The sequence below is a fragment of the Alosa sapidissima genome, chromosome 17, assembly GCF_018492685.1.
Source record: "Alosa sapidissima isolate fAloSap1 chromosome 17, fAloSap1.pri, whole genome shotgun sequence".
In the NCBI taxonomy this organism is placed as follows: Eukaryota; Metazoa; Chordata; class Actinopteri; order Clupeiformes; family Clupeidae; genus Alosa; species Alosa sapidissima.
The window spans coordinates 7239762-7253063 of record NC_055973.1 but is presented as its reverse complement, the minus strand read 5'-3'; the positions used below and the strand labels follow the sequence as shown (position 1 = coordinate 7253063).

Sequence of the window (13302 nt, the reverse complement as noted above, 5' to 3'; positions counted from 1 at the left end):
CAAAGCACTGAAGACATTTTCTCTCTCTCTCTCTCTTCCTCCTCCTCTCTCTCTCACTGGAATATAAGACCCACATACCAGTAAGAGATTGGTGTCATATTTCTATAAAAAATAAAGAACCCATCATCGTTTAGGGCCTCTGCTCAGGCTTGTTGCTTATTTTCAATGCCAACATAAAAGTCCAAGCATATCTGACAGTCCATTTGAAACTGAAAATGACCATAGTAGCAGCAGTGGACCCTGGAGGAGATGTGGCTCTCATCTGACTTGGGTTGCCTGGGGCGACCCAGGGCCACATCAGGGCCGGATGGTCTCCAGTCGAAGCTGCTATTCTGGAGAGAGGGAAATGAGCAGAACAATCTATTTCTAAAAACGCATTACAATAAATCTGATGTGCTGCCTTTAATTTGCAGGCTTCCGTTTGCCTTTGAGTAGCCAACGATTTGCTGAAAATGTCAAGCCCGAGCTGAGGTTGAGTTTTGCCAGCGAAACAGAAAAGAAAAATCCACTGTCTGCCGCAATAAGTTCAACTTGTCAACAGCACTGGCTCGAGGATACCCGACTTTCACCCTTTTCTTTCTTTTATTCCACATTGCTTTCTTTTCTCCTTTCCTGCTTTGTTTTTTTCCCCTTTTGTTCATTCATCTGTCACAGAAACAGGTTGTCATAAGCGACAACCCCCACTCCACGCACATACACTCACACACACACACTCGCACACGCACACTCTCTATTTTTCTCTGATCAAACCACAGGAGACTGGGAACAGGTGCTACGAATGACACACCTGGGACCAATCTAGTCAATCAGGCCTCAACAGACCCTTCTGAAGATAACAAGCTCCATCTCCACCCTAAGACACTCCCTGTCTCTTGGACAGCTTATTAACAAAATGACAAAATGGCATGCCAAACCAATGTTTGCTGCAGTTGTACTGCACCACTGAAGATACCCTACATCCTTCTACAAGTCCGTCACTTACACAGTCAACAGTCAAACTGTTCATAGGGGGAATGCAACACTGTGTCGTACAAACTGCCGCACTGTTGGAGATGTGATTCATCCGGTGCTTGTGTGAGGTGGTGGTGCAGTGGTGAATCATATGACATGGCGGACGAGGAGGAAGCTTTTCCACGGCTTAGCTTTGAACTCGTACGGTCTCACGCGGCTTGCGCTGAGCCACGGCTGTATCGTCCGCTATTCTCCACAGTTAACTACACATGCGCTCAATAATTAACAGTGAGGGTGTGAGAGAGCGAGCCTGCTAAAAATAAGTTTTTCCTGCAATCTTTTTTTTTTTTTTTTTGAAGCCGGAGAGTTTAACAGAAGGTAAAGCGTCCCCCCTGGGCATACCAGCACAAAACGAGCTGCCCACAGCGCTCTACGTGAGCAAGAGGATGTTGTTGATGACACGGGGGAGGCTTGATGGAGAAGCTGTCATCCGCTGGGGTGATTCTGAGTAAGGTGGGGTGGGGTGGGGTGGGGGGGGGGGGGGGGGGCGGGGGTTCTACTGTGGGTCCATCTCCACTCCGGGACCTGGTGAAGCCCACACCCCAAAACACACTCAAGCGGACAGCCACCCAGCGTGTCTGCTCTGTAATTAAAACTCCTGTGTTTTGGTTGCTGGTGCAAATAAAAAAAAAGGAGTGTTTTCACAGTTTGATGATTAGCTAAATGAAAAATAAACAAATAGCACTGCAGCGTAGCTCCAGCTCCCGGCTGAACAGCATCCAGTGGGCTCCCCTTAATTACACCTTGGGACCAGGGGGCATTTAGTCTTAAACGTACCATGACTCAGGAAATTGAGCATGTTGATTGCAAATTCATCTTGTGTACAATCAAGTAGGGCAGAGGGAGGAAGTTAGGTGCAAAGGTTCCATTCCTCACCTGAATTGGGGCCAATACGATCCATATTCTGCATTAGGCAGTGAGGGTCATTTTCTTTTGAAAGAAAACCCATAGACTGTATAAAGCACAGAGGGTGAGAGTGAGACTGGTGGTGATAACCTGACATTTCTGCACCTTAGCTAGCTCACAGTGTATACTGCTATGAGACCTGTGGGGTGTATTACGAATCTCGATTAGTGGGTTAGCGAGGTATGTTGCGCTCAAAGCCAGGGTATGCTGTGACACGAAAGTGGATCTGTTTTAGTGTCGCTATATCACCATGCTATCTTTTGCTGTCAACCAAACCTGGTCGGGAGGAGGTTATGTGCTAAGTTATAGCTCAAATCGTGTAATCTACCGCCTGCTGACCAATCAATTGTCTTAAAAACGAAGTTCTCACGTGTAGGATTCTGTCATATATCTTACAGGTGGAGCTCCGCCTCTACTAACATTTTGGATCTCGAATGCGCTTTAATAGGGCGGTGCGTGCAAATATCCCACTATGGACGTGTATACCATACAACAACTGATGACAATTGATTTATTTGATGTTATTGGTTAGACACAAAAAATGGCCGCAGTGTAGATTAAGCTATCGTTCATGAATGCGGAAGTAATTGTTTTTAAATAGAGGCGGTCTTGTGCGTCTCCACGTTTCACGATTGGCCAACGTCATCCCAACACCGAGAACGCGCACAGATCTGAGCTGAAAGCCTAGTTTGACAAATATATCACATAACTGCTATCGTAGTATCAATTAACGTATACCCCTGAGTCAAGGCTTTGTCAAGCCTCGATATGTCTACATAGCCTAGATATGTCTAACGTGCTTCGTAGTATACCCCACTGAGCTACTGGAGTCAGGAGGATGAGGTTATCCAGCAGTGTTAAAGCACAATATGCAAACTATGCCATTTCACAGAAGTATATTACTGGCATTAACCTAACATACACGGTCACTTTTAGTGAACACTGATCTGGCTCTTATCTGGCCCAGATCTGGTATATATGTCCAGTCCACTGCTGTCAGGATATCAGCATCAGTATAGCACTCCTCCACACACACGCGCGCACACGTCGTCATCCAGAGCATCCTCAGTCATGGCCACACATTCAATTTATTCATTGGAAAAAAGGGCCCCCACAACAGCAACGTTCTGCTGAATTTGTGTTTCGGAGGCAAATACGTGAGATGGACGAATGCTCCCTACATCACTTCGCAACATCTCTGAGAACAACAATAGGAATGCCATCATGATAAATGAGACCCTGGTTTTACCCCCCCATACACACACACACCACCATGCAATACACAAACACACACACACACATAAACAAACAACTTAAAGGGGCAATCCCTACAGTGCTGGCTGATATCACACACGCTAACCAATTTAATCAACCCAAAATATATCCAAATTGCAGATAAACAACACGTGGTGATATCAAAGCTTGGTGTACATAAGATGCTCTTTGAACACGTTTCAGACTTTCAAAGGCAATAATTAGCTTTTTTGTGATTAAGATGATAGACGAGACAATTTCTTCAAAGGCTTTGAGGAAATAATTGCTATGCAAGACAAAGAGCTTTTTTTTTTTCTTTGTCTACCTGACAACTCATCCAAAATGCAATACTTAATTAGGGAAAACACAATGTGACTGTACCTCAGAAAGACAGAGCGCTAGAGAGAGAGAGAGAGGGGGGGGGGGGGGGGAGACATCTCTTGTGTTATGGGTATTTATTCAATTTCTCCATCACGGAAATTGCTTTATTGCAGAAAACCTCCCAAAGCGCTTAATCCTTAGATTAGGAGATTACTACCAAAGCAAATGCACTACCAAAGCAAAAACCCAAGCTACGGCAGGGACACAGAGGAAAGGAGGGAGGGACAGTGAAAGAGAGAAAGAGAGAGCTAAAGACGACAGAGGGAGAGAGAAAAGAGAAAGACAAAAGTCCCGGAGAGGGGCAAAGAGAGCAAGAGAGAGATAACGGAGGGAGCAAAAGAAGAGACAGAGAGGAGAGAGAGAGAGAGCAAGCCCATGCTGTCCCATGCTGTCCCATGCTAACAGCTCAATCAGCTAAAAGAACGTAATCCCCCAGCAGCGGCAGCAGGGCTAGTGGACAGCTGGCCCCGGGCCTTTTCCCTCCTCCGCAGGTGTCCCTGCTCCCGGCTGCGGGGCGAGATGAGGCCACCAGCGGCCCTCTGCTACCTGTGTGACGGAACATCCTCCACCCTCCACCCCCAACCCAGCCCACGACTCGCCTGCTCCCCGGGGAAACAGTGTCAGAAACAGAAGGGCTGTGAGAAAACAAATGAGCCGCTGTTGTACTGTACACGGAGGGGGCAACTACTACAAGCACAAGGCTGCGCCTCCAGAACAACAACCAACAAAAGCCGCGTCAGCTTGTTTCTTGTACAGAAACCTGTGGGCCTCTGGTATGGATTGAGGATCTGTTCCAGAGTCAACTGCTATTAGAGATATATACTGTATCCCCGTTGACGGTTCTGCATAGAACACGTGCAAGTTGTCCAATGAGAACAGTCAGGAGAGCATATGTTTCAAGCGCCTCTTCTGTCAACTCCTCAGGTTGTCTGGAGAGTTGGAATGAGCCATTTCCATCATGTAAAATGTATGCAGGAACATTGTGAATGATAAGATACTATTGTGACAGTTATGTATGACTGAACAAAGCAGAAACACAAAATAGGACTCATTTGATTTCAGTCTAGTGCGGTAAAAATGTCAAAGTAACCTTTTTATCCTTCTATACACAGCACATCTTTTTATAACCCATTCCGTGTCTGCGCCTCACAGTCTGCTAATTGCTACATATAGCTTACCTTGACAACTGTAGATATCTCCGACGCTGTTCTGACGTATGATGTGTTGCCAGTAGACACTCCGTGGTAAGGATATTGACTTTGTTAATGAGGCCTCATTCGAGAGCGTCTGGAGAAGAAACAAAATCATTACCGCTGGTCAATTACATCTTCACTCATACCATTGCTAAGCGTTGCCACTTGAACATTCACCAGTGTTTCAGGCAATGAGTTTCGCTGCACACCAAAGCGCCTCCATTAGCAGCACAATCCATCAGTACAACAGATAGGCAGGCCCACCATTATGTTACTGTGCTTTGGGCAATAGTAAGTGCTGCAAATCACATAGGGAAGCTACAGATTCAAAGGCAGCGCTCCAAGGCATTGACTCATAGAGCTTGAGCATAGAAAATTCTGGAATTTTCATGTTCTTCTAAAAGCAACTTTCTTCATGTTTTATAAGCACCTTAAAGGGAAAGCATACAGTAGATGTTGAGGAATGTCAGGTCTTATCACTACCACTAAGATTTCCCTATATCTATGAATTTCTACATTTCATCAATATAGACTATACATTGTTACAAGTTTGGGTAACACTCCATAATAAGGTGCCATAATAAATAGCAAACTAGTAATTACCTAACCCTTTGTTAATATGTGTTAATTGTTACTAACATATCTATTTGGCACAAGTTAATAGTTTTTTCATCATTAATTAAATATTAGATGTTTGCATAAAATCTGTATGTTAATGTTTTAGCAAATATATTAACTAATATTGTATTAATATGTGTTAATAGTTAACTAAATGTATTTTTGCCACTAATTAACAGTTATTTCATACATCATTTAAATGTTAAATGTTTATTTACAAACTATATGTTAATAGAAAAGTTAATGACTTATTATTATTTAACTAATTGTTATTAAACTGTGCTTCTGCCTATCCCAATATGAACCACTCCCCATAGGACCCTTACAATAGATAGATAGAAAGATAGATATATAGATAGATACTTTATTGATCCCCAAGGGGAAATTCAAGAAAAAAACACGGAGCTACTTTGACATGCTGCCACTCTTGTCGGCGCTGGAACTGCTTGCAATAAAGTTGGTTAAGCTTAATTAATATATTAGTGATATATAACTATCAGTATGGGGGACCCTTATAATAAAGTTGGTTAAGCTTAATTAATATATTAGTAGTATATAGCTATCAGTGTGGGGCCCCTTATAATAAAGTTTGTTAAGCTTAATTAATATATTAGTAATATATAACTATCAGTATGGGGGACCCTTATAATAAAGTTGGTTAAGCTTTATTAATATATTAGTAATATATAACTATTAGTCAGACAGTGAAGGGAGACCAAAACTGGCTTATCACATTTATTCCTTTAGGAAAAGTTCAAACAAAACATGCCTTCAGGCACTGGCATACATAAAACAGCATCTGCACAAGCAAAATAAAAAGAAGTAGTTTCGATCCAATCCAATCCAATAAGGATGAAGTGGAAGAAGAGGTGCGCAAACTCTCACACAACCAACCACTGGCAGTAGGGTGCCTTATACACCCCACAAGACCATAAAGCCATAAACCATAAATTCTCCACAAAGCTAATCAGAAAAGCTAGATAAAAAATAATATGTCATTAACTTTTATATTAGCATATATAGTTTGTAAATAAACATTTAACATTTAAATGATGTAAGAAATAACTGTTAATTAGTGTCAAAAAGACATTTAGTTAACTATTAACAAATATTAATACAATATTAGTTAATAGATTTGTTAAAACATTAACATACAGATTTTATGCAAACAACTAATATTTAATTAATGATGAAAAAACTATTAACTTGTGGCAAATAGATATTTTAGTAACAATTAACAAATATTAACAAAGGGTTAGGTCATTACTAGTTTGCTATTTATTATGGCACCTTATTATGGAGTGTTACCCAAGTTTGGAATCATACTGCCACCAAATATTTTTGGAGCATAAAGGATGACATGAGACATTAGAGTCTCCACATGACAGCTTGAGCTTGCATTAGTTCAGACCTAGCAAGGAACAGCGGTCAGTCATCTGTGTTGATGGAATACTAAATTACATGAAGTAAGACTGATGAACTTCCTATGAAGTTTCCATTCATTGTTGTTTAGCTTAGAATATAAGGGAGCTGGTATACTGTGTTTGAAGGGTGAGGGTGATTTGAGAGTCACCTGTGAGTTCTTCTCCATCTCCATCAGCATACGCTCGTGCTGCTCAGCAATGGACAGCGTAGCGGAGTGGACGCGCTGGTAGATCATCTCGCCCTCGCGTGTTTGGAACGTGAACAGCCCCTCACCCGTGTCGCACATCCTAAAACCAAAAACAGAGAGGGTTCTCACTCGAACAGGTGCAGAAACAAGGGTAATGACGCTCAGGAAATGGTGTGTGAAAATGATCCAAAGAAAAACATTCAAAGGCATTCACATTTTTGTGGGTATTTTGTGGGTGGGGTGGGTGGGTATTTGTTCTCTATTACTGTAATTTTGGGGGAATTTGGTAGCCAGGTATAACCAGATCCAAATTTACTTTGTGAATCAAGTTTGGCTGCTTTCCGATGGGGATCACTTTCCTTGCATCAGAGCAAATTCCTAACCTGACCCTAGCCAGATGAATTTCGCTCCGCCTAGCTCCACTCATCCATCTGGAACCGATCCATTAAAGTGTTGCTTCGGAAGGCTGGGCCTAATCAAAAAATGCTTGCATATGATTGAATAAGCCACTTGTCCGTCATCTATTGACGCTACTTCAACCACTCACATCGAAGCCAACCCATGACGCTAATAACAGTCTCACAATCGCTTCTACGCTATGTCACATCTATGAAACTCCCGCCCTGCGTCCTGATTGGCTGAACCATAAAGTCGGTTGCAGAAATCACTCTCAATGGAAGAAGTCCCAGATGGATGTGAGTGAAGCTAGGCGGAGCTAAGCAGAACGAAATTCATCTGGCTAGAGTCAGGTTAGCAAATTCCCCCCTTATGCAGCATCTTGTTTGATTTATGGTAGCATAGATCATCAGGTTAGATAATTACCGATAACTACATTAAACATGAAGTGTAAAGTGAGTAAAAAGCGTATTACTGTAAGGCAGAGCATGTCAAATGGAAACATCCTTGTCATTTATCAACCACACAGTTGACGTACATCCTTAATACATATCATCTGTATTCATTTTCAGGCCATTTGCCCATGTGTTGATGTAGGTGAATTGTGAAGCATACAGGAAGTAAGATCGTGGAGCCGCATTGGTCCTGTCTGCCTACCTCCCGGCCTCGAAGGTGAACCACGTGCAGTCTCTCCCGTAGCGCCGCAGCGAGCTGAGGGGCCACATGACCAGCTTGACCCGCGCGTTGTGGATGTCCCACAGGTAGATGTTCTCGTGTGTGATCTGCATGGTGCACTCTCCGTAGATGTCCAGGTTTGGGGTGGGCATCAGGTACACATTAAAGCGCTCTGAAAAACACACACACACACACACACACACACACACACACACACACACACACACACACAAAATGAGGAAATCACGCAACAGCACGCAATCAGAAGAAAAACAGTCAATTTGTTAGGCTTTGCTCAACTCACTGTTACATTGCATCAACAAATGAATACTCTAGGTATCCATTGTGGATTTCTGAGAGCAATGTCTGGACTGGCTTTTGAGATGCATCAATGCATTTGTTTTTTTTTGTTTTTTTTTATGCATGTCTGGTAAAGGCGGTCAACAATTTCTTGATAAGGACACCTTTTCCCAAGGACAATATTTCAAACTCATAAAAATAGTGTGGGGATATGTCTAGAATCATGCCAGAAATGACACCATAAACATTGTTCCTTCTTAGCCAGAATGAAATGATAACAGATAGGCCTTGCCAGACACTGGGGCATCAGATATATGTAGGCATAAAAAAGAAACAAGCCTTGGACAGTTTTGCTTGTTTCTCTCTCTCATTTTTGTTTTTTATTTATTGCTATTCGTTATCTTCTAACCTCAACACATTCCATAAAAAGCAAAAAAGTATGAAGGTCAGCAGAGGAGTTGCTATGGAGTTAAGATTGAGAGCGTGTATGTGTTTGTGTGCGTGTGTGTATGTGTGTGTGTGTGTGTGTGTGTGTGTGTGTGTGTGTGTGTGTGTGTGTGTGTGTGTGTGTGCAAATTACGGCAAAGAGACTAGAGATTCAGACTGTGGATGCACTTCATAATCAAAATTAATAGTGCCTAATTATCTCCAATGTTTCAAAATAAGCTATGTGTCTTGGTGGGGTGGAAGTGGCTGGGTAATACGTGGCTATTCTGGGAATGTGGAAATGAGCCTGTGATTTAATTATCCCAGCCTGCTGGGAGGGATTTGGAGGCAAATACTATTCCCCCGACACGGAGACCAGGGGGACGCGATCACAACGATGACCTCCAGCTGATTTACTGCCAGACACGCCACATGGATGGGCCACTGTCGTGAAAACGAGTCAATATTTTCACTGCTGTTTAAAGACGTTCCGGACGTTTTGTTTTATCATGCACGTGTGATTAGAGACTGCTTCGGGTCAATTTCAGTTTAAAGGGACACCAGGCAACGTTTTCGTGTTAATTAATCATCTTCGTAAGTCGGTATATGGTTAAATGACTCATTACAGGGCGAATGAAGGCTCTCTCGCCCGCCCCTACTGCCTGTAGGAAGAATATCCCACTTGCAAGTTCGGTGTATCCTTCCCGCCGACCGAAGCAGGATCAGTTTACAGCACAGAGGCAGGCTAACGAAATGCTAGAGATTGTTGCAAACGTGTGTATAATGGCAGAGCCGGCGAAGAAGCAGCGAAAACCCTTGACGGAAGACGCAAAGAAAAGGAAAAGAGCTTCAGACCGAGCAAGGGGGAGTTTCGTAGAGAAAAAGCATCAGGCTTGCCTGGTGTCCCTTTAAATACTAGCTAATTTACAATGTAAAAAAAACAGGTTGTGATCAGAAATAATGACATGATCATGTTCAAATGGTAGAAACCACTCTGTAGATAGAAACTACACTGAGACAGAAACTACTCTGAGATAGAAACTACTCTGTACTTCATCTGCCTTCTTCAGTACACTGAAAAGTGATGAATGAGGAATTTAGTCATTAAAATAAAACAGAGAAATAATGATGATGATGATGATATAATGATGATGAGAATGATGATGAGGATGATGATGATGATGATGATGATGATGATGATGATGGTGGAGGAGGTGGAGGATGATGATGATGATGATGATGATGATGATGATGATGAGGAGGAGGTGGAGGATGGTGATGATGATGATGATGATGAAGAAGATGAAGATGTGGAGGTGGAGGAGGAGGATGATGATGATGATGATGATGATGAGGATGATAATGAGGATGATGGCAGGCCTCTCTGACACCGTGGTGTCTTGTATCCCCGTCTCTGCTCAACCTAGCACATTTATTTCACTTTGTTTGAGGCCCATAATCTCATCCATCTGGGTGACAAGCTTCATTAGGGGTTGAATGCACTGAGGCGCAGCAGTGCTCATTAGAGGCCCGGGGAGGAGAGGAGCTGCGGCCCAGACCTCCGATCCATAAACACGCCAGCGCAGCGCACAGCGCACAGCACACAGCGCACAGCACACAGCGCACAGCACACGCACTGCAACGCTCCACACCGCACCGCAACGCTCCACACCGCACCGCAACGCTCCACACCGCACCGCAACGCGCTGCACTCGCACCACGCCGCAATGTGTCGCACTCGCTCGGACCCACAGCGTTCTGTTGTTTAACAAACATGCTTGGGGCGCGTAATAGATTCATTTTCTGATGTGGCAATACACAGACACTAATACACACACACAAACACAAGTACACACACATGTACACGCACATGTACACGCACACACACACACACACACACACACACAAACACACAAACACACACACACACACACCAGAACAGTAACTTACACACACACACACACACAAGCACACACACACCAGAACAGTAACTCACACACACACACATACACACACACACGCACACACACACACACACACAAACATAACACATTCACTCACTCACACACAGACAGACACACACACACAAATGCACAAAGGAGTGACCCAAAAAAGAGTGGGTAATTGGCCACTGACCGTTCTGCTCCCTCTGTACACCCGCTGCTAGCAGGTCCGGCTCTCCCAGGCTGATGTCGTTAAGCCTGCTGCTCAGGCACTCCACACACAGTAGCTTACACCACTCCTCAGCCTCCAACTCTGTCAACACACACACACACACACACACACACAAACACACACACACACACACACACACACACACACACACAGGGAGAGAGAAGGAGAGAGATCAGATGTGAATAGGTGGAGAGAAACACAATGTGTCTACACAATACACACAAAGACTTACACAACACACATATACATAAACTCATACAGAGAGGGAGAAAGAGAGAGAGATAGAGAGAGAGAGAGATCAGATGAAAAGGGATAGAGAGAAACAAACTCTACACATACTCTCTCTCTCACACACACACACACACAAACACACACACACACACACACACACACACACACAGACCAGACATGAAAGAATGCAGAGAGAAAACTGAAGGATGAATGAGACTCGAACGCCACACAGCAGAGATATCAGATGCTATGGCGCGGCGAGAGCGAGGGAACCACAGAAGATACGGAAGGACAGAAAACGACAAGAGATTGACACTCAGGGACAGAGAGAAAGACACACTATAAATACAGAACTGAAAGAATTAAAGTGAATTAAATAATGAATGAAAGAAAGGAACTCCAGAGAGAGAGATGCAGATAAACAGACAGACAGACAGGCAGACAGGCGAGTCAAAACACAGACAGGCAGACAGGAGGAATCATAAAGGAATGACTAACAGGAGAAACACAGATACAGATGAAAAAGAGAGGGAGAAAAGGACAGAGAAAAAATGGATAGAATATATGGAGAGAGGGATAGAGGGGGTAAAAGAGAGAGCGAGCAGATAGGGATTGGGGGTCCCTGTTGAACAGGTAACAGGACAAAGGGAGGATAAGAAATCCATATCAGTGACTACGTGTTGATGAAAAGAGGCAACCTGGTTATGAACACGGACCAGCTGATGCATGTTGATTGGTCGACCCAGAACCTTGAAACCCTCATCCTTCTCTTCTGAGTCTTACATTCACTCGGTCACCTCGTGACAACGCTTCACTAACATCAAACAGAGGGGGTTAGCTGCCCAACTAAACCCTACACAATCGATATTCTATTACCCAAATAGAGGGATGTGTGCACCCTTTTATTGAGTGGGGAGGACAACTGCCAAAAACTCTGGGAGTGAAAACAATTAAAGCGATTAATTGTTGTAAGAATTGCCAAGTACTCTTATTACGGCTATAATTAAAAAGTAGGGTATGGTTTTGTGAAGAGTGAGAGCTAATACAGTATGCTCTGGCCTGTCAAAATAGACCCCTATCCAAAAATACTGCAGGTAATACTTAAGCAACAAGTAATAACACAATTCTAATCATTGGTATCAATCTCTTGGAATCAATTTCCAACATACTACAGTAGGTACTCCTTTAACATAATTTTCAACTAAATAACGATAAAAGGGAACCCTGTTCATCGAAAAGAGATGAAATGGTGAAAAGGAGCTGCAGTGTGGGGACGTGTGGAGCTGCAGTGTGGGGGTGCAGTGTGGGGCTGCATTTGGAGCTGCAGTGTGGGGGTGCAGTGTGGGGCTGCATTTGGAGCTGCAGTGTGGAGCTGCAGTGTGGGGGTGTGTGGAGCTGCAGTGTGGAGCTGCAGTGTGGGGCTGCAGTGTGGGGGTGTGTGGAGCTGCAGTGTGGGGGTGCAGTGTGGGGGTGTGTGGGGCTGCAGTGTGGAGCTGCAGTGTGGGGGTGCAGTGTGGAGCTGCAGTGTGGGGGGTGCAGTGTGGGGCTGCAGTGTGGAGCTGCAGTGTGGGAGTGCAGTGTGGGGCTGCAGTGTGGGGGTGTGTGGGGCTGCAGTGTGGGTGTGTGTGGAGCTGCAGTGTGGGGCTGCAGTGTGGAGCTGCAGTGTGGGGTTGCAGTGTGGGGGTGCAGTGTGGAGCTGCAGTGTGGGGGTGCAGTGTGGGGCTGCAGTGTGGAGCTGCAGTGTGGGGGTGCAGTGTGGGGCTGCATTTGGAGCTGCAGTGTGGGGGTGCAGTGTGGGGCTGCATTTGGAGCTGCAGTGTGGAGCTGCAGTGTGGGGGTGTGTGGAGCTGCAGTGTGGAGCTGCAGTGTGGGGCTGCAGTGTGGGGGTGTGTGGAGCTGCAGTGTGGGGGTGCAGTGTGGGGGTGTGTGGGGCTGCAGTGTGGAGCTGCAGTGTGGGGGTGCAGTGTGGAGCTGCAGTGTGGGGGTGCAGTGTGGGGCTGCAGTGTGGAGCTGCAGTGTGGGAGTGCAGTGTGGGGCTGCAGTGTGGGGGTGTGTGGGGCTGCAGTGTGGGTGTGTGTGGAGCTGCAGTGTGGGGGTGTGTGGGGCTGCAGTGTGGAGCTGCAG

General features: G+C 44.7%; 1 protein-coding gene across 1 annotated transcript in view; it reads right to left on the bottom strand.

Annotated features, from left to right (window-relative positions):
- Nucleotides 1-13302, bottom strand: part of dok6 (docking protein 6) — a 45488-nt gene that overhangs the window by 4798 nt on the left and 27388 nt on the right. The window contains exons 4-7 of the mRNA XM_042067281.1: nucleotides 10909-11028; nucleotides 8029-8218; nucleotides 6937-7075; nucleotides 4731-4839 (exon numbers count right to left, since the gene is read on the bottom strand). Coding sequence (XP_041923215.1) covers nucleotides 4731-4839; nucleotides 6937-7075; nucleotides 8029-8218; nucleotides 10909-11028 — 558 coding nt within the window. The remainder of the gene's footprint in view (nucleotides 1-4730; nucleotides 4840-6936; nucleotides 7076-8028; nucleotides 8219-10908; nucleotides 11029-13302) is intronic.